Source organism: Poecilia reticulata, chromosome 5, assembly GCF_904066995.2.
Source record: "Poecilia reticulata chromosome 5, P_reticulata-male-v2, whole genome shotgun sequence".
In the NCBI taxonomy this organism is placed as follows: domain Eukaryota; kingdom Metazoa; phylum Chordata; class Actinopteri; order Cyprinodontiformes; family Poeciliidae; genus Poecilia; species Poecilia reticulata.
Window position 1 is genome coordinate 29,523,096 of NC_088834.1, and position 21,229 is coordinate 29,544,324.

At 40.7% G+C, this 21,229-nt stretch overlaps 1 protein-coding gene and 1 long non-coding RNA gene across 4 annotated transcripts in view; both read right to left on the reverse strand.

The window, feature by feature from the left end:
* Window positions 1–21,229, reverse strand: part of cntn3b (contactin 3b) — a 128,845-nt gene that overhangs the window by 22,547 nt on the left and 85,069 nt on the right. For all 3 annotated transcript variants that reach the window (XM_008402637.3, XM_081607447.1, XM_081607446.1), the window contains 6 exons: window positions 20,776–20,926; window positions 18,277–18,404; window positions 10,716–10,891; window positions 2,390–2,507; window positions 637–795; window positions 385–534 (listed from right to left, as the gene is read on the reverse strand). In XM_008402637.3, the coding sequence (XP_008400859.1) occupies window positions 385–534; window positions 637–795; window positions 2,390–2,507; window positions 10,716–10,891; window positions 18,277–18,404; window positions 20,776–20,926 (882 nt within the window). The remainder of the gene's footprint in view (window positions 1–384; window positions 535–636; window positions 796–2,389; window positions 2,508–10,715; window positions 10,892–18,276; window positions 18,405–20,775; window positions 20,927–21,229) is intronic.
* Window positions 5,317–9,998, reverse strand: LOC145551761 (uncharacterized). Its single transcript, XR_014087671.1, has 2 exons — window positions 7,100–9,998; window positions 5,317–6,795 (listed from the first exon to the last, which is right to left on the reverse strand). It is a non-coding gene; the product is annotated as an uncharacterized LOC145551761 (long non-coding RNA).

Genomic DNA, 21,229 nt, shown 5'->3' on the forward strand with positions numbered 1-21,229 from the left:
AGCATCTCAAATGTTTTTTTTTGGAACCGCTGTTAAATATTTTTCTCTGTCAAGAAGGTGTCACTGCTCTGCCTAACCAAGTAGGGTGATAATTAGGTGCTATTTATTATTATTTGCAGTAACCTCTCAATTCTTCTAGATCTGGAAATGATTTTTTTTTTAAATCCATATTTTTATAGACGTCTTAAGTCAGAGAAGGAGCTCTAATTTTATCATACACATTTTGAAAACATCTTTGGTTCTTTAAAGTGTAAGTCCCAAATTTTCATACACTTGTCTTCAGAAAAAAATTGTATACACACAAACTGTCTCTGACTATAATTTGACTAAAATATACAAATACCCAGTCTGAATTGAATCTGAATGGAAGATAGTTTTACATACTAGCATCTTCTGTTCTGGTCTTGGCCGAAGCTGGACTCGGCTCTCCGAGGCCCACGACATTCCGGGCCACCACCCTGAACTCATACTCCACCCAGGCATTCAGACCAACCACGGTGGCGGTTAGCATGTTGCCATTGACAACCTCCGGGACTGAAAAAAATAAAAAATAAATCGTATTGTGACAGAAAAATAAAAAAACACCTGCACAATTATCCTGTTTATGAATGCAACAAGGACAGCTGATTAAGATACCTGTGTCTATGGTCTGCCAGCCCACAGTGAATGGTGTGCGAGCCTGAACGATGTAACCCGTTATGGGGCTGCCGTTGTCTCTTCCGGGCGTCCAGGACAGTTGAGCTGTGCTGTCCGTGATTTCCTCCACTGAGACTTTGTCCGGAGGGCCTGGAGGACCTGGAGACATCAGACATGGAATAAGAAAAGGGGATTACCCATTTCAAGAAGCCTAAAAAAATTGGCTATTTATATATCTATGGTAGATATTTGTTCCAATATTGCTGCAAGAAAAAAACATCTTTCAAATCTTCAAATTTGAAGAAAAAAAAAAGCATTTAAAAAATGAGACTTTGAAAAATTCTTCATGAAAAACTAAGTTTTGACAGAATTTACAATGTCATTTTTTGCTGTTTGCTATTTTTTCAGATTTTCCTTTTGCTTCTTTTTGTCCATATTTTTGAGTTTTACAAATTGTATTATTTGCAAATCATATTGTACAAGTAAAAAACATCCTGTAAAAAACATCAGGGGCACTTCTCTTCTCTTTCAAAAATTAAAATTTGAAAAAGAAAAATGCATTTAAAAAATGTAACTGATAAACGTCTCATGTTTTGATGATAATTTACAATGTGTATGCAAAATCTTAACCTAAGTTTATGTATGTTGCTATTTAAAACTATGTATATTTTTTCAGACTTGTTTTCTGTATTTATTTAAAACTTCTTTTTCTTTTTGTTGACAAAATAAATTTTGTCAACAAAAATTTTTGAGACCGAGTTTTATGAATTGCAGATTCTGTTCCCCATTTCCAACACTTCCTTCGAAAGTGGCGCAAATATTATTGTAAACAAAAAAAAAACACATTTCACAACTTGAAATTTTAAGGGACAACAGAAATGAGAAAGTATTTCTTCTGATCCTGGTTTTTCAAAAATAATTGGAAAAAACAAAATTTGAAAAAATAAATTCAGAAAAAATATCAAACTGCATAAATGTAAATTTGACTATTGAATATATATTATAAAATACTGTAAAAATATATTTTTTGACAAGTTTTTTACAATTTTAATTATTTAAACATGTCCGATTATTACAATATTGAACCAAATGTCTCACCATACATATTTAGACTTTTATTTTCACTTTAATTAAGACCCAAATCTGGTGTGTGTTGACGCTGTGTGTGTTGTGCATGAACTAAGTGTTGTACTGACAAATTGGGTGGGCTGTTTATTCAAAACTGAGGACACTCTGCTGACCGTGTGTCATTCTTTTCCATGGTGCTGATTTTCAAATGTTCTCCATGACATTTTTCAATGTGCAAATGAGCTAATTATGGTCATTTTCTGTGATAAACACCATCTCCTCAAAGCACCTGGCGCAGCTCTAAAGGTTTATTAAGAACAAGCATGTCAGTGAAATAATCTGGGCTCAGCCTGTTCACTGTGCTCAATGCAGCAGGCAGAAAACAAATGTACTGCAGCACAACTCAATCCAGGGCTCCCCATGCCACTGTCAGTCAATTTTAACATTTCAGCATTATTTATATGATATTAATTGAAGCTGACAGAAGTTGGGCTCCGGCGACGTCCATCTTTTTTATTTTTTTACTTTCATACAGTTTTTTTTCCCCATGGAGAGCCTAGGGGATTTTTCTCACCAATCTGTCAGACGTCTTTCACTTTGGAAGGACTTCTACCTCTAAGTAAACACACAAGGTTATTCTTGAATTGGCGTGTGCAAACAAGCCGCTAGAATCAGCCGGGGTTACCTTTGACAACCAGGATGGCAGAGGTGGACAGGTTCTCCACGTCCGTGTCGACGACGCACACATACTTCCCTCCGTGGCTCAGCTGGATGTTGCGGATCATCAGGTCCCCTGATACAGTCTGGAGGTGGGGGAAGAAAACCAGGCTAAGTGGGAGATGCAGTGTTATTTTGTCAGCGGACTTTTGGCACAATGTTTTAGAATTTTAAAAAACCCAGAGTCGTTATGCCACAGTTTTTTCTTTTATCCGCCTCTATCCAAACAACATGGCAGATGCAGTCTGCACAAATAAAGCTATTGGCTGTCCTTCAGGCGATAACCGACCTGCAAACAGCTACCAGCTCCACACAGGGCACACCGAACAAACACATTCTAGCTAATTGGCAATCATTATTCTCTGATAACAGAAACTCAAGCATTATATGGATGTAAATCTCAGTGTAAAGAGCAAATATTATACATGAGTTGCCAGCATATGGTTACCATGTAGGAAAACACACTGACAACAGATGTTTTCTAGTATAACCATGAACAAGAGAATTAGATTCACCTAATAGGTTTGGCCTGCTTTCTACAGAAGAGGACTAGAGCCACTGAAAAAATAAAATAATTCTGACTTTAACCTTGTAAGATCAAAAGTCAGAATTCTGAGAATTTGGAGCAGCTAGCTCTGCTAACAGGGGTAGGCATCTTCAGGGTCAGCCAGCGGGTGCAATGTGTTTTACAAACTGTGGCCTGAACTCAGCAAGTCACTCCATTCTTGTGAAGCTTCTAAACTTTACCACATTGTTTTCTACCAATAGCAATTAGTTACATTCCCTTCCTTGGAATTTTTTTGTATACAAATTTATAGTCAGAAAAATATTTTAAGACAGTACCTCTTCATGATTGATATATGCTTGTGTTTATATGTTTAGGCTTTTACTTTGTATTATTTTAATTAGACTGTTTTTTATTGACAGAATGTTAAAATGTGTTGATTAGACCAGAGGTTGTCTGCTTCTGGCAGTTGTGACAGAAGGTTCCTGTTTTTATCTGAAAGTTCTTGTTTTTACTCGCATGCACACGTTGCAGTCTACAAGTAGAAAAATCGGTAGCATTTGGTTGCTGATGCACAGCAGTCAACACATAGGATAAGGAACTGACTTGACAGAAAAACGGCCTTTAGGGCGTAGCTTAGCTTAGCAAATTGAGAAAATTATTCAAATTTTGCCATTTCTATCAACCTTTTCGAATGCAATACTTAAAATACACATGAATAAACCAACTTAAATAAAACAGTACTTTTTGTAGATTAGAATAGAATGAGTTGTTTGCTGATGATCATGTGAACAATTGAATCTCTAAATGCAACGTGTGTAAATTGAATAGAGCCAGTGTCCGCTTCAATGACAGAAGATGCCATCGTTGATCCAGGGAATGTTATCTGTAGGGTATTTGGACAGCTGGCTCCAACTTCTATAAGAAATCAGATATATCAGGCTCAGGGCACAGCAGTAATATTTCTGATGGCTCCATAACACAGACAGACATATTTAAGACCATAATTTTAAAATAGATGTTTTACATTCCTCGGCCAACATTAGGCATTTTAGTGTATGAAAGAATCAAAAGCAAACCACGGAGGCATTCGGTATGTTGTCTAAAACATTGTCTAAAACTCGATGCTCCGTCTCTAGGCATGTTTGTATCAGAGTGCCATCAAGACATTTTTAGACCCATCTTGCGGTGAGTCGCATGCATCACATGCTCTCGACCTGTTAAAATAATGTTGATGCAATCTGAAAAGGACCCTTTGGCAGGGATGAGTCCATTTACGCTAAAAAAGTCAAACAGAATGACATTTGTTTCGAGGCTAAATAAAAAAAAAAGAAAAGTTAGACATAATCTCACGGGGACAGCTTTTATCTGGACAATTTAATTGTGTCCTTGTTGTGACTGGTAATGGTATCTGCCCTCTGAAAGTCACCTCCCGTTACAAAATGTGTCAGCTTGTGGGGAAAAAAAGAGGTATGCTGCTTTTGAAGCCAGACACCTGGGGCCAAACCAGGCAAGACTCACCGCAGTCGCAGCAGATTTCATCAAGCCTGGCGGCTTTGTACCTCCACTCTGCCACGACAGTGAAAGGGAGGAAGGTGGATCGCCGTTTATTTGAGGGATTCCAGACAAAGAGAGCAAAGCCAAATATATGCGGGCGATGGGAGGAAAACGCTACCTCTACTTCCCTTTTTCTCCTTCAGCACTCTTTTTCCATCTCCTTTGCCTAAACCAGACAGGTTTTATGCACAGAGTCAGGCTCCAGTGTCAGCCGCCACCTGGGCAAGCTGGGAGCTAGGAATGACTTGAGAGGCCTCTTGTCAAAGGAAGTGATGGGGGCAGGTTTTCTTTTAATTATGGTAATTAATTCATCAGAAGCTTTTAAGCGGTGTCCTGGTAATCTCTGTGGACAGATTCTTGGTGAAACTATATCTCATTAAATGCCATTGCACCGCTCAATGTCACCAGTAATTGCCATTTGCGATAATGAAAACGTGCGGCTTGGCATTCCACAACACCGTCTGAGTCTTCCCAATATATCAACCTTTTGGCACATGACTGGCGCTAATTGATATATTGTGATGCATAAAACAAAATGAGAGAGAGAGAGCAAACGAGTAATTATTTATATAACGACAAGCGCTGAACAATTAACTCTGCCCTTCAAAGGGAACAAACATTCGACAAAAAAGTCATTATTTTGAAGGTATAAAGATTTCAAATGAACACTTTACTGGTGTCAGGCTTGCCCTTGGTAAAAAGCAAGGCAGCTCATTACATAATTATTTCTGGGCTCAAGATTCATAAATAAGTATGCAAATTCAATTATGGCAGAGGAAGATGATAAGAAAATGTTCTCCCTTGACATTCAAGAATTAGAAGTTGAAAGGATGAAAAAGTAGAAAGACTTTATTAATCAGGTCTTTATCAATACTGGAAAATGAACAACAGCATTTTCCAGTATTTTTCAAGGTGTTAGGATGTGGAAACTCACATGGCAGGTAAGAATTATGGATATAGACCTCATGGTGACTTCATCTGGTTAATACACCAACAAATGGACTGGTGACTGAAATGGAATGATTGTACATCTTAGGCCACACAGAGAAACCTAAAACTTGATTTACAGGTCACACTCAGAGACTCTACAGTCTGGAAGATGTTTATGTAGACCAAAGATCTAGTTAGCCATTAGCCAGACTGCCATGACTGCAGAGCTGTAATGCCAACTGCTCTCTGCATCTCCACCCAAGAAACAGTTCAAATAAAATAAAGTTTATTAGTATAACACATTTCAGCAACGTCATACCATAAAACACAATAACCAATTATAAAACAAGAATTCAAAATTAATTTTTGTCAAATTATCAAGAAAATGCACATTAATTATGTTCTTGATGTTCCAGTTATGAAACAAAGGCAGCTCTAAACAGGTGGGTTTTTAGTCTTGATTTACAAGAGATTAGCGTTTCAGGTGTTCCGCAGTTTTCTGGAAGTTTGTTCAGATTGGTGCAGCACAAAAACTGAATGCTGCTTAAACAAAACAAAATATAATATAATATATTCAACATTTCATCACCTTTGTGGTAATGTCATGATTTGAAGAGGGTTTGAGAGTCCAGAGTCCAGGAAAACTCAGAAAAACAACCCAACCAGGGTGGGTGGAGGGCAAGAGTTCACAGGGACAAAACAGAAGAAACAGGACCTGCCATGGATGATCCGGCCACGGCGCAGCAGGGGGATACCTCATGGGAGTTCCGGGGACCGGCCACGGAAACCCTAGAGGCGGGTCCGGTGGGCGGCGACGTCGGAGGAGGAACTGAAGCCGCATGGGGCGGCGACGCCAGGACCCTTTGGGGCCAACAGGAGGCTCGGGAGGAGCACTTGGAGGCTCGGGGAAACTCCGGAGCGGGCTCGGGAAACTGCGGCAGCAGGGAGAGATGCTGCCTCGGTGCTGGGACTGACGGCAGCGGTAGAGGTGCGCGCCGCCTCGGAGCCGGGACAGGCTGCGGCTGAGGTGCGTGCTGCCTCGGTGCAGGGACGGGCGACGACTGAGGGCAGCGGTGGTGACGCCCAGGGACCGGGATCTCCGGCGGCTCAAGGCGGCAGTGACGGCGGGGTCCGACTCCGGGTGGACAGATCGCCAGCCGCGACACCCTCAACAGCCTCGGGCTGGATGAAGCTTCCCCATAATGCTCCTCTGCTCCAGACCTCCGCCGCAGCCTCCGTCATAAGACTGTTTTTTTTTTTCCCTTTTGCGATCCTCAACTCGGTTTGGTCGGGTCCTATTGTCATGATTTGATGAGGGTTTGAGGTGAGGAAGTAGGAAGGCATACCCTGTCATCTGACCCCCCCCCCCGCAGTGGCCTCCCCTGATGATTGACATGTAACAGCACCAGGTCATTCCGGTACATTATTTGGAATCATTCTAAGCCAACCTAATATCTAAAGAAGAAAAACAATAATAAATAAATAAAGTTTTATACATTTTCTTTTCATATAAGTCCATGTGATGACATAAATAAATAGATTTATATCAGGCACGATATCAGCCTCCTTTATACTTGTACTCATAAAAACTCCTGGATGTTTCAGTTGTGCTGCGCTGTGGTGCAACTCAAAGGCTAAAGCACTTCATACCTGGTGGTGATGGTAAAACACCAATAAGTTACTTACTGATCCTCTGCAAAAAAAGAGAGAAAAAAAACGAAGAGGGGCCGACAATGTTCGTAGTTTGGAGCAGAGGTTGCGCTCGTTGTCTGTCAAAGAAAAAAATCATTTTATTTCCAATTTGTAGTCATCAAATGAAACATTTAGTATTTCTCTGCAAGAACGTTTTTTAAATCGGGTAACATTTCACAAAATGACAGAAGACGGCAGAACGCTGATCGTTTCGTGATTACGCACTCACTTCTCTCTACCCACGGGAGAAAACCCCCGCAGAAGCGGATCAGCTGCGCTAGACCAGTGGTGGAGAAAGTACTCAAACAATTTACTTAAGTAAAAGTACAAATACACAGACAAAAATGTACTCAAGTAAAAGTAAAACTACCACATTAACATTTGTACTTAAGTAAAAGTAAAAAAGTACTGGCTTTTAAAAATACTTAAGTATTAAAAGTAAAAGTACTTGCTGAATGCATTACCTAATCCCTAATAAAATATCAATAAGTGAACCGATCGTATGTCATTTTAATACATTAGAAATTTGCCAGTTTAATGAACAATGCCACAGATAAAGCATGTTTTTATCGTGTTTACTCTGTAACATAGTTTAGACTTAGATATGTGATTCTATGTATCATAATTTCAGGGATGGAAACATCTCGTCTCCAGTCCTAACATAACATGAACTTCACTTTTTTGCCACTAGTGGCATGCATTTTTTAAAGAAATCCAACAGAAAGGGGATGGAAAGAAGGTGGGTGGGGGGACGACATGCAACCAAGGTGCCACGTACCAGAGTTGTAAAGACCAGCACCCCGCGCTACATGACACAAAAAAATTTACTTTTACCTATCAGGATCTTTAAGATAAAATTGATCTTAAAGATCCAAATTCCCATAAAACACCTAGATATTAAATACTTAGAGCTGAAATAAATTTAATCAGCAAAAATCCGTCCAGAAGAATCGGATCGTTCCTGAATGTCATATCACTATATTGCACTTTGGTTACAACGTTGTCCCATATATGCGACACCTCCATCAACACCTCCACACAATAATTCAGTGAGTGACAACTTTTTTTCATCGCAGATGCAAAATATGTCTCAGTCAGTACAGCTAGCTTTGCTAGCAACATATCCACGGATCTTACCTTTCTTTAAGCTTTCCTTCCAAGTGACGCTAAAAGTTGGACAAAGTCCCCACCGTCTGTGAAAGCGAAGCGCTGCTGATTTTACATGTCACCATATCTTATGATTTATGCAGCACTATTATATTACTGACGATTAGACAGACACCTTCTCCCGCTCAGAGGAAACCACTGCGCATGTCTGGAGCTCCGCGTGCGAGTAAATGCGGAGGCGATGGGTGACAACAGGCACGTAAGTGACGTTATTGTTCGGATTTTACGGTGCCACCTTAAATCCCTGAACTTCACATTTTAACGTACAAAAAGCGCAACGCGACTTGGATGTAACGAGTAACGCGACAGTTTTGTAGAAATGTAGTGAAGTAGAAAGTACAGATACTTAATGTAAAATATAGTGGAGTAAAAGTTGGAAGTATCCATTATTAAATCTACTTGTACTCAAGTACAATAACGAAGTACTTGTACTTCGTTACTTCCCACCACTGCGCTAGACGCTCCAAAGCCTCTGGTCCATTAAAGCGTCCCGATCAGAGATGATTCTCCGACAGATACAGTATTGTTCTTAGTATAATTAATAATGAGCTCCGCGATGACACACACACACATAGTGTACAGGAACATCTGTGCAGAATATGAACTGGAAGCCCCGAGATCGAAGTGGGAAACACCCCCAAAGGTGGTAGAAAATGACCGAGCTAAGATCCTGTGGGACTTCCAGATCAGACAGACAGGATGGTAATAGCGAACCAACCGGACATTGTGGTGGTGGATAAACAACAGAGGAAAGCCGTTGTGGTGGATGTAGCAATACCAAGTGATTACAACATCAGGAAAAAGGAGCACGAGAAACTGGAGAAATACCAGGGCCTCAGGGAGGACCTGGAAAAGACCTGGAAAGTGAAGACCACAGTGGTGCCTGGTCAGTGGCGCAAAAAGTGGGTATGCAACGCATAGGGGCGCATTATCAGAGGGGGCGCCAAAAACCCCGTCTGGAGGGGGCGGCGCGCCGATGATGTTTTCCCTTACACTTCTGCGCGCCTTACGCTCCTTCACCTCGCGCACATAACGAGGTAAATGTAGCGAGTTTTACCCTTCACGTATCGTCGCCGGGGGGGGGGGGGGCTGAGTGAGCGTCGCTCCTTCACCCTGACGTTCCTTCCCTCGGGAAGGGGGAGGGGGGTCCGCTGATCTATGTTTTTGCATCCACCTGAATAATGTGTAGTTGCGCCACTGCCTATGGTCATCGGGGCCCTCGGGGCAGTCACCCCCAAACTGGAGCAGTGGCTAAAACAGATCCCAGGAACAACATCAGACATCTCAGTCCAAAAATGTGCAGTTCTAGGCACATGCAAGATACTGCAAGAACCCTCAAGCTCCCAGGCCTCTGGTAGAGGACCCGAGCTCAGAGGATGTAAGAAAACCACTCGCGGAGGGTGAGAAGGGAATTTTTATTTTTTTATATATATATATATATATATAGCTAGATGTGCGCACACAAATTTTAAATTTTGCCCCCTCAGAGGTAGTCCTGGCCCCCCAACTTTAAAAGTTTAGCTCCGCCACCGATACCCAGGATGATGAAGAAAAGTTTAATCCAAACACAGTCCAACAGTGACAGCACGGGGAACAAACAGAGGACGTAACACGATATTTGACGAGGACCCGAGAAGGAACAAAGGACAGAGGTGCAGGGACGGATCTAGAAAAATATTTATGGGGTGGCAAGAGGGGGCCAGGGATTTTTTCATGGGTGGCAGCATATGCCACCATATATATATATATATATATATATATATATATATATATATATATAGTTAAATGTTACTTTTTCCTCACCTGTTAAATCTGAAGCCCTTGTTATCCAATTCATAGGGTTGAATTAACCGCTAAATATTGCGTCCATTTTTCAGATTCTTTGTGAGACTGTGGTAATTTCCTGACCACCCATAATGTTGACAGCAATGGCGCATGTGTGGTACACTATAAGTCACGTATTGTCCAGTCCAGAAATTTATATCCATCCATATCAATGCTGCTGCCTCGCGCTCTGTCCTTCTCTCGCACTTCCCGCTACTCAGAAGTAGGTGTCAGGTTACATTGTGTTGCATTCAATGTTGCCGTAAAAAAGAGATTCATGCGCTTAATGTCCAAATCGGACATAACTATTTATTGAATTCATAGTCGCCAGCTGGGGTGGCAACAGGGGTGGCAAAGCTCTCATTTGGGGTGGCAACTGCCACCCCATGCCACCCCAGTAGATCCGCCCCTGACTGTTATAAAACAAACATACATTCCTTGATGTGCAGTTCACCACTGACCACTGACAAGCTTTATAAAAGAGTTTCTCTTGGAATAACTTCCCCTCATATTTGGTGTCTAAGAGGCCCTTACCCACACAGTGGAGCGAACCGTTGCTCAATTAAACCCCAAGCAGGCAGAAAAGTAACAAAGTTCAAACGCCTTGGGAACGACTTACCCCACCCACTCTTTCAAAGTGGTCACCGTCTCTCTGGAAGTCGATGAGCTGGCCGTTGAACGCCCATGAGAAGGAGACGTCCAGAGCTGGATCAGAAGTGATCTGGCAGGGTAACACGATGCTCTCACCAACAATAATCTCCATGTTAGTGGGCCTTATGGTGATTCTGGTGGGCTCTGGCCAGACAAACAGATGACAGCGCATGCATGTTAACATTCCACCACCATCTCACCGCAATTCACAACAAAACCAATTGGCCACCGTTAAACAGTCGGCGGACACTCGCCTAAACAAGTGTTGTGATTTCTTGCCGCTGTTGGAGTTTCTATTTACCGTTTCTAGCAACAGACATGCGGAGAGCAGAGTGAGTTCCCATCTGTGGCATATTGGAGACCTCAGAGTACTTTGAGGAAAGTAAAGTACTCTGAGGTCACAGTAATTAAATCCTGTGACGTCAAATAGTTCAGCAGTTAAGAATTAGAAGTTAATGAGAATAAATTTGATGGTTACAAACGGCACGGTTAGGCCAGCAGGGCTACATAAATATGTTATGCCACCTCTCTTAGATAATGACCTTTAGTTACACCAAGGATGGTGTTTGTTACTACTTAACTCATATTTTAGGGAATGTGTAATATCAGCGGTGTTTATTAGGCAATAATAAACACCGCCTAATAACACCGCCTAACAAACACCACTTGCAAACATTTTATATATATGCAGTACTCAGGAAAGAGAGAAGAAAATCAAGATATTTTCTGGCCATTGCCTGCCAACAAATGGACCTTTATTTTACAAGAATTGCGAGAAATCCAATCATTTGCCTATAAGCTGTTCTCCAATAATAACTTTTCACAAAGCAATAATTGGGCCTGTATGGAGTGTGATGGATGGTTTCTCTTTATAAGCTTTTCCAAGAATGGAAATGTATATAACCAGCTTATTATCATTAGTGGGAACCTAATGTTGGGTATATATCCTTATATGCTAAGAATATGAGGGAAGAGTGTTTTTTTACAAAAGTCCAGTATATTTCTGATGTTTAAATATGTATATATTTAAAAGATAAGAGAACACCAGGACACTAAGCCAAATAATTGAACTGCCTACAACATATTCCCATCCAATTAGGATGGTTTTACTGGCGTGTCTGCAGAGTAAGTCACAGCTTGTTCACTATTTGTTCATTTGACATTCAACATCAATGCAACAGCAACAAACCTTTACAAGCGTTCTAATGAGCAATTTATGTGCTTCTCCATCAGAACACTGTATGAAGTACTGTGAAAACACTCTTAACAGATGTCAGATTTTTAAAAAGCAATTTATTCTTTTTAATACAAATCCAAATTGGTGTGAGAGGCTGAGGCAGCCAATTCTGTTTTATAACTGTCTTATTAAGACAAAAAACACAGTTTATTTTCCCATTTTATAATGTTCCCATGTGAAATACATACCAAGAACAGAACATGTAAAATATTAGTAAAACAGTGATCGCCCAAATTTCACTAAAGTTTTTTTTCCAAAGTGTACTTTTTATATGAGACAGGATCTTTGATAGGAAATAGATTCAAAATTTCATTCTCTCCCCGTGTTTCACACAAAACATTTACTGATGGTGTGCCGCCTCCTAGATATCCCTTATACGTTAATATTAGTTTCTCTGTAAATACATATCCAATGATAATATGACACAGGAGGAAAGGTTCATAAAATTGTACTCATATAAACCATTGTAAAGTTTTCCATTAGAATAGAGTTGTTTTAAGATGGTAAAAATCCTATATGGTCAGATTAGCTATTAACTTTAGCCTCACAGTCCAACTAATATGGATTTATGCTAAATAAACACACCAAAAGGTTTATGGTAACCTTTAAAGCGGTCTAGGGAAGCAAGCTTTCTGTTGGTCTATCAAAGTATTTTCTTGTTTTCTTATTTTCAGTTGCTCAACCACATTAATGGATTTAGGTATGAAAAAAGTTTGAGTTTACGGGAATCCACTAGTTTGTCCACTAAGGGGAAATTTTTCTGCCATAATCCAAGATCACAAACGTTCAGTCTGAAAACAGGATGTCATGTCTTTCTTCTCAAAACCTGTAACGCTTGTACTCAAAACTTCTCGCGCTCACACTTAGTCTCTGCTTGGACTCTGCTCATTTATGAAACATGGGGCTGCCTTTTGGCACAGTCACCTGACGGAAAATGTGCGAAATTTCCATATGTAAACAATAACATATATTTATATTCTATATTTGTAAATATGATTATGATTGAGTCAGCGCCTCACCAGCTATGATCCTCACCGCATGTCACTGACCTGGAATAACTCTCTTTAAATTGTCCACATTTCTCTCTATTTTTAAATGTGTTGTCAGCCACACAGACTGAGCAGAAAACATATTAAAGAATGTTTTTTAAAGTGTAAAGTTGAACTTTTTGGCAAAATGTCCAAAATTGTGAACAGGGCCTCAAAACGCTGGACAACAATTGGTAAAAAACCAGATTGCAACAGTTGCGTATATCAAAAAACACAGCACTACATCTTAGCACGGACAAGATTGCGGCTTGGACTTTATTAACTCTGGACAATGTAATTTCAGTTCTGATGTCCAATGTCCAAACATTTTTTCTAGGCCTTCCTATTCTGCACACCTGGCTCATATTAAAGACTCATTAAGTGTCTTCTGATGGACCTGATGACCAGCTAATGAGGTAATACATCTATCTGAATTATGCTCTTTCAAATAACTAACACACAGTGACCGAAAGACTGCCTTTAATTTATCTCCTTATCTCTTATTTATCTCCTCCAGCATATGCATGTGTTCACACACGCACACCCATATATGTATAAGAGACCTAAGTGCTCCCTCCGCGGGTGGTCTCTTTCATCCTCTGAGCTTGGATCCTCTACCAGAGCCTTCATTGCAAACTCTATGGGGCTATGGAAAACCACCCGTGAAGCCAACTGCAAACCACTTGCACAAGTGTCCATCAAATGTGGCATATACCAAGGAGATGCTCTGTCCCCACTGCTGTTCTGCATAGGCCTGAACCCCCATTTCGGCCGCTTGTACCTGTGATCTCGTTCTTTCGGTCATGTCCCAAAGCTCATGACCATAGATGAGGGTGGGAACGTAGATCGACCGGTAAATTGAGAGCTTTGCTTTTTGACTCAGCTCTCTCTTCACCACGACGGATCGGTTCAACGCCCGCTTCACGGCAGACGCTGCCCCAATCCGCCTGTCGATCTCCCACTCCCTTCTTCCCTCATCCGTGAACAAAATCCACAGATAAACTCCTCCACTTGAGGCAGGACGACCTCCCTGACCCGGAGAAGGCACTCTACCCTTTTCCGGCTCAAGACCATGGCCTTGGATTTGGAGGCACTGAGCCTCATCCCGGCCGCTTCACTCTTGGCTGCGAACCGTTCCAGTGAGAGCTGCAGATCACATTCCGATGAAGCCAACAGGACCACAACATCATCAAAAGCAGAGATGCGATCCTAAGGCCACCGAAACGGTTCCCCTCAACACCTCGGCTGCGCCTAGAAATTCTGTCCATAAAAGTAATGAACAGAATCGGTGACAAAGGGCAGCCTTGGTGGAGTCCAACTCCCACTGGAAACGGGCTTCCACACTTCCCATATCTGTCTGTCAAGTGTCCTATGATTTCATGGCTTCCTACACTTGAAAAGGAGGACTTGAAGACTTCAGGAATTCACTCAATCTTTTTTATTTTCACCAATGAGTGAGAACCAATGAACAGGTGAAAAACCTACAACACGCATACAAAATATTTTAACATACATTTTAGACATTTCATTCAAAGTTAATTTATCGACCAATCCCATTTTTAACCTTAAACATACATTTCTTTCACAATTTTAACCATTAATTCAAGTATTAAATTATTAAATTCCATATTTGGTTGAATCAAACAAATCCAAACATTTTAGAATTAAATTTTTTTTCTTTTTCTTTGGACATAAGTTTTTACATTAAATATCTTAACATAAATTTAATTTTTCTATTCTCTAATGTGAAACTACAATCTAGTGATGGGTCCAGCAACACTGACGCGCCGGCGCATGCATCAAGCCCATAGACCAGGGGTGGGCAATCCTGGTCCTCGAGGGCCGCTGTCCTGTTACTCTTAGATGTCTCCCTGCTCCAACACGCTTGAATCCAACAGCTGAATCACCTCCTAAAAGCAGTCAAGTGCTCCAGAGTCCTGCTAATGACCTCATTATTTGACTAAGGTGTGTTGAAGTAGAGACGCATCTAAAAGTTGCAGGAGACCGGCCCTCAAGGCCTGGAGTTGCCCACCCCTGCCATAGACCAACACCCGTGTCGGTGCGCGTATTGGTTTCAGCAAGTCACGTGACCAATACAGGAACTGTTTCGAAATGACGCTGGATGCAAAACTGTGTTTATAAGGAAGCAAATCTGTCAAAAGCATTTGCCAAACAAATTCTTGATTTTTTTACATTGTCATCTATGGAGCAGCTTCAAAGGAAATGTTTCCGCAGTGTGGGACCATTTTGATCTTATGTTGGAAAATAAATTTGTTTTCATTTTTGTAGTTTCATCCGGTTCTTGTCAGTTTCTACTTACAAGAACCGGATGAAAACTAAAAGTCAGCTGAAACTGACTTTTAGTTTACTTTCATATGTTCTGCAGGTTAAGTGTCGCATATGTTTAACTAAACTGACTTATTTAAATAAATCCACCTTTTCAATGCTGAGGCATTATGAGGCCAGGCATGAGAATGAGGTCCCAGATACACCTAGATAAACTCAGATATACAGCCATTCTACAAATTACTCAGTTGCTTTTTATAAATTATTTCATATATAGTGAACCCTCGCTGTAACGCAGTTCACTTTTCACGGTATCGCTGCTTCGCAAATTTTTTTGTGCAGTTCTTTTTTCCACAATGTTCTTCGTCCTAATTGACCATATGATTTGTAAAAACATTCTCCGTGTTACCTGAGTGCCAATAAAGTTACAGTGTTTAATACAGATTGGCCACTCAGGAGATGGAAATAGAAACTTTCAATGAAAAAAAAAAAAAAAAAAAAACTGTGGCCAGAGGCAGCGCAAAACCCGACCGGAGGCTCGTTTGATGAGATCCGTCGCTCTGCCGTAGATACAGCTGTGCATCTCGCAAAGCAGCTTGGAGGAAACGCTTTAATGACATGACTGCGGATCACATTAATAAGGCCCGATTGATGTACACGCACATCCGCTGCCCTGAAAACAGGTTTTGTTAATTGGTTTCAATGTAGAGTATGTAGAGCATAACAGGCTCAATTTCAAAAGGTTATAAAAACTTTTTTTTAATATAAATATGTTGGAAAAAAACTGTCCATGCATCCTCATTCCAAACACATTCACTTAAATTTTCACTTCATGGTACATGTTCACATTCTTTATTGACTGTATATCAAATATATTTTAAATGTAACTGAAGATTTGACATAACACAACATATAATATTCATTAAAATACAAAGACTTACATCCTATTGTATAGACTAGGTCATCAAATCATTACATTGCCTGTAGGAATTTTTAATGTCCAGCAGGTGTCAGTATTGAGTGACACAGTATCAACACAGTATCAATAGTGTTGCTATGATTCGAAACGCCTCATGACGCCTCATTTACCCATCACTACTACAATCAAATTACATTCAATTGAGCCCAGTTAGTGGCTTACCAGTAGTCCTTATAAGTCCTTTCCCATGAAATGCTGCTTTGGAGGCTGTGCTTGTCTTTCTCAGCTCTGCTGCAAAACCATAAAAGTGGTTGGTGGATTCCTTATATTACCTGAGGTGAGGGTGCTGCTGATTGGGCCAGATTTCTTTCACCTGCTGAGAAGTGCTGCAGAGTGGCACACTAATGTGTGTGTGTGTGGGTGCACACACAAATGTCTATTCATGCACCCACATCTGAACTAATGAGCAGATTTGCACAACACTGTCTCCTCTGTCACTTTTATCAGCAGTTAAAACTGTTTAATCCGTTGTTAACATGTGGTAACCTGTTTTTCCGAGCCGCCTTTAAACGCAACATGAGCGCTATGACGCTCGCGCTGGGTTTACACCTGTGCAGCAACGAAGGAGACCTGCTGCTGCTGTGCGGAGCCACACAGGTGTGTGTTAGAATCATGGCAGCAAACGAGCAAACGGAAATAACTTTTCACAGATTTTCCCCCAAACTAACAGAGTTGTTGGACGCAGATAATGTTAGCTAAAAGATGACTATCCATCCATCCATCCATTTTCTGGCACCCTTTTTCCCTCAGTGGGGTCAGGAGGGTTGCTGGTGCCCATCTCCAGCCAACGTTTCGGGCGAGAGGCAGGGTACACTCTGGACAGGTTGCCAGTCTGTCGCAGGGCTAAAAGATGACTGGTTAATATCAATACATTACCTTAAGCTTAACAAGTAACCTCTATTCTACTGATGTTGTCTATGTTCAGCTACGTACATTCATTTTGCCCCCCAAAAAAGTCGACCCCCACCCCCTCGCACAAGTTGTTCAATTAGACAGCTATTTGTAATCCATAGGGGCGGGGCCCATAAAATGTTTGGAAACCACTGGGGGGCCCAGGAGAAAAAGTTTGGGAACCACTGGTGTACAGGAACATCTGTGCAGAATATGGACTGGAAGCCCCGAAATCAAAGTGGGGAACACCCCCGAAGGTGGTGGAGAATGACCGAGTTAAGATCCTGTGGGACTTCCAGATTCAGACAGACAAAATGGTAATGGCGAACCAACCGGACATTGTGGTGGTGGATAAACAACAGAGGAAAGCCGTTGTGGTGGATGTAGCACTACCAAGTGATTACAACATCAGGAAAAAGAAGCACGAAAAACTGGAGAAATACCAGGGCCTCAGAGAGGAACTGGAAAAGGCCTGGAAGGTGAAGACCACAGTGGTGCCTGTGGTCATCGGGGCCCTCGGGGCAGTCACCCCCAAACTGGAGCAGTGTCTAAAATAGATCCCAGGAACAACATCAGACATCTCAGTCCAGAAATGTGCAGTTCTAGGCACAGCCGAGATATTGCGCAGAATCCTCAAGCTCCCAGGCCTCTGGTAGAGGACCCGAGCTCAGAGCATGAAACAGACCACCCACGGAGGGTGAGAAGGGAATTTATATATATATATATATATATATATATATATATATATATATATATATATATATATATATATATATATAAATAGTTTTTGTATTTATTATTGAGTTATTGAAACATTGAGTTTTATTGCAGTGAGAGGATTATCTCACTAAATGTCACTACACATTGGGGCCTTTAAGTAAATACCAGTTTGATCTGAGCTGCTTGAACTTTTAAATTTGTGTGAACATACATTGGTTGTCTTGTTAACGTCAAAACATCTGCGACTTTTGACTTTACACCCACTGAATTAACACAAACATATTTAATTTAGCATATTTAACAGCTTTTTTATTTTTTGAGAAAACTGTGTTTTAACTGGAGAGTGAGTACATGCAGATGTGCCTTGCGTTAAAGGAGAAGGTGTTACCGGTGATGAGGAGCTTCCCAGTTGCGCTTGCTGTTCCAAACTGGTTTTTGGCGATGCACGTGTAGCTAGCTGCATCCCGTTTGGTTACGTTAGCAATTTTTAAAGTTCCATTTGGCAGCAGAGTGATCCTGTGGGAGGAAGAAATGGTCTTTTACTGATTTAAACAAGATTAAGAGTGCACATTTTCTTTGTATTAAACAAATTGCGCCTATTAATTTGTTCTGAATTTATGACATTTGCACTGTTTTAGTTAAAACTGAGTGCCCTCCATGGTGTCATTTTTACCACATTTCTGTCAAAATTGTGCAGAAAGAAAAAAGAATAAAACAGTGATTATACAGGACTTTGACCTAGATTGTACTTCAAAGCTTTTCGAGGAATCCCACTGAATCAAACTTTTAAAGGTGGGTGAAAAGCTGAACTCTGGGACTTATTATAAGGTAAAGAATACACTTCACAAAGAGCATTCTTAAATATAATAATGAATAAATAAGTGTGCTTTAAGACTTCATACTGCTCAGGCCAGAGAAACTTCTGACACAGTATGAAATTAAAACCTGTTCACAAATATACCAGTCTAGACCAAAATCTGCAAGTTTGACATAGTAGCATAGAGCTACATCAAGGGAAGTGGAAATCCTGCAAAGGAATGTATCCATAAATCACAAAATAAAAGCAGATCCTACTTTTCAGTTACAAAAGTTTTCATAACTTTTGGAAGTTTCACATTTGGTCAAGTTACAACCTCATAATTGAATTAGTTTTACTGGGAGAAAACAACACAAAGAAAGTAGTGCATGATTGTGAAGCTTAATGGAAACTAACATGTTTTTCACAATGTTTTAAAAAAATAAAAAATCAGAACAGTGTGGTGTGCATTTGTAATCTGCTTTTTTTTTCAATGTCCCTAAATAGAATCCAAACCAACCAGATGCCTTTGGAAGTAGAAGTCACTCCATGAATGTGAATTTTATGTAAATCTTTAAAATGTATGCTCCCAGAGGTTTTTTGTCCGATTTGACCAAGGCTAGTTTCAGATAGGAGTCGATATTTTTGCTCTTTTCACCTCCCAAAAATCCAATTTGAGCTGCTTCCATATGTGGCAATAAATTAGATATGTAACCGATTTAAAAGTTTTAAAATCGTCTTTAGTCTGAACGGTCATGTCGCATTTTATCTAACTTCTATGTCATTTCTATTACAAATGTGAACAAATTTGTATCTATTTTCTGCTAATGTTGATTTCACAATTGCTGCATTTCCAATAAATAAAAAATGTAATTAAAATAATGTGAATAAGCTTGTTCACGAAATAGGTCAGTAAAAATCATAGTAGCGAGGATCAGCAGAAATTTATTAGAACACCTGTACCGTAGATTGGAGCACCATTTGTTAGCACCTGCTGGTTAGCAGATTAACTGCTGGCAATATTACTGTATTTTTCTATAAATTTTACAATTTCTAAGAGCTTCACAATAAATTTCAGTGTTTTTTACATTTAAAAACTATAAAAATCACACCAAATTTATGTTTCTTGAGTTACGGCAATTCCATGTACTTTCTACAGTAATATAATGCTGTTGGTATTTTAGAATTTCTTTAACTGTAAATTGTACAGAATTTTTTTTTTTTTTACAGCGTACCAGTTATCTCCAGCTACAGACACAGCCTTGCCTTCTTGTGTGGATGTGGTTCTTTGCTTCCATTGTTCTTCTTTCTCGGAACTCCTTTAAAATGAACGATTCAAACAGCGATCCAGAGTCGGTGGCTCGGCTGTTTCAAGCCGGTGCGGTCACTGGTTTAACTTCTGTGTGTACTTTTCTTCTCCTGGTTATCTGAACGTCCACGGATGGATTGATCTGACGATGCATCTCTGATTTTGCAAACCTGTGATTTGTCTAATTTTTTTTGGTTGCTTTCCGTAAACTCCTGTATAGTCCAACAATGCACAGAGGGATGAGGGAGGAAAATAAACTAAGCGACCGCTTTATGCAGCTGACATTGCTGTTTGATGTTGCTTGCTAGTCGCGATGCAGAGATCTCCAGCCTGTTGAGGCCCCACCTCCCCCCCAATGGACTGCAAGCTTTCATCGCTGCAGCCTTGTTAGTTTCATCAATTGCATTCCAATAGTGTTTTAAAACTACTCATAAAGGAGATAATTTCAGGTGCATGCTTCAATTTCTTTCACTTTCCAAAAACAAAAAAATAACTTTGACTTCTTTGCTACTTTCTCATTTTATTGTCCTAACTATTTAACATATGTAGAGATGATACAAGCACCTGGCGTCTTCATATCTCATATCCAACAATTTCCATATGAAGGAGAAAGCAGTATATAAACTACCATTTGGGTGAATTTTCCCCCACTCTCTTTCCCCCCTCATTAGTCTCCTCTTTTATTCAGGAACACAAATGCCAAACACGCCGTTGAAGTGAGCCGGCCTGCGGTGACTGTGAATGAGAGCTGCGGTAAATGTGAATTTGTACTCTCGTACTACCTTTCAGTTCTTAGCAGAATCTCGTTCCCCTTCTTCCACAAGCTAATTGCTGGGGGCGAGGCCTGAGGCTTGCATTCCAGAGTGACTTCGCTGCCTGAGCGAGCTTTTAGCAAGGCCTTTAATGGACTTCTGGAGAAACTGGGAGCTGAAGCTGCAGGTAAAAGAGCAGAAAGACGGCGTGAGACTGGGAAAAATATAGGACAAAACACGAGTGTTTGTGTAACACACAGTGGCGCAAAAAGTGGGTATACAGCGCATGCAACGCATAGGGGCGCAGCACCAGAGGGGGCGTCAAAACCCCGTCTAGAGGGGGCAGCGCACCAATTATGTTTTCCCATACACTTCAGCGTGCCTTACGCTCCTTCACCTTGCGCACGTAACGAGGTAAATGTAGCAAGTTTTACCCTTCATGAAGGGGGTCGGGGGGGGGCGCCGATTTATGTTTTCGCATCCA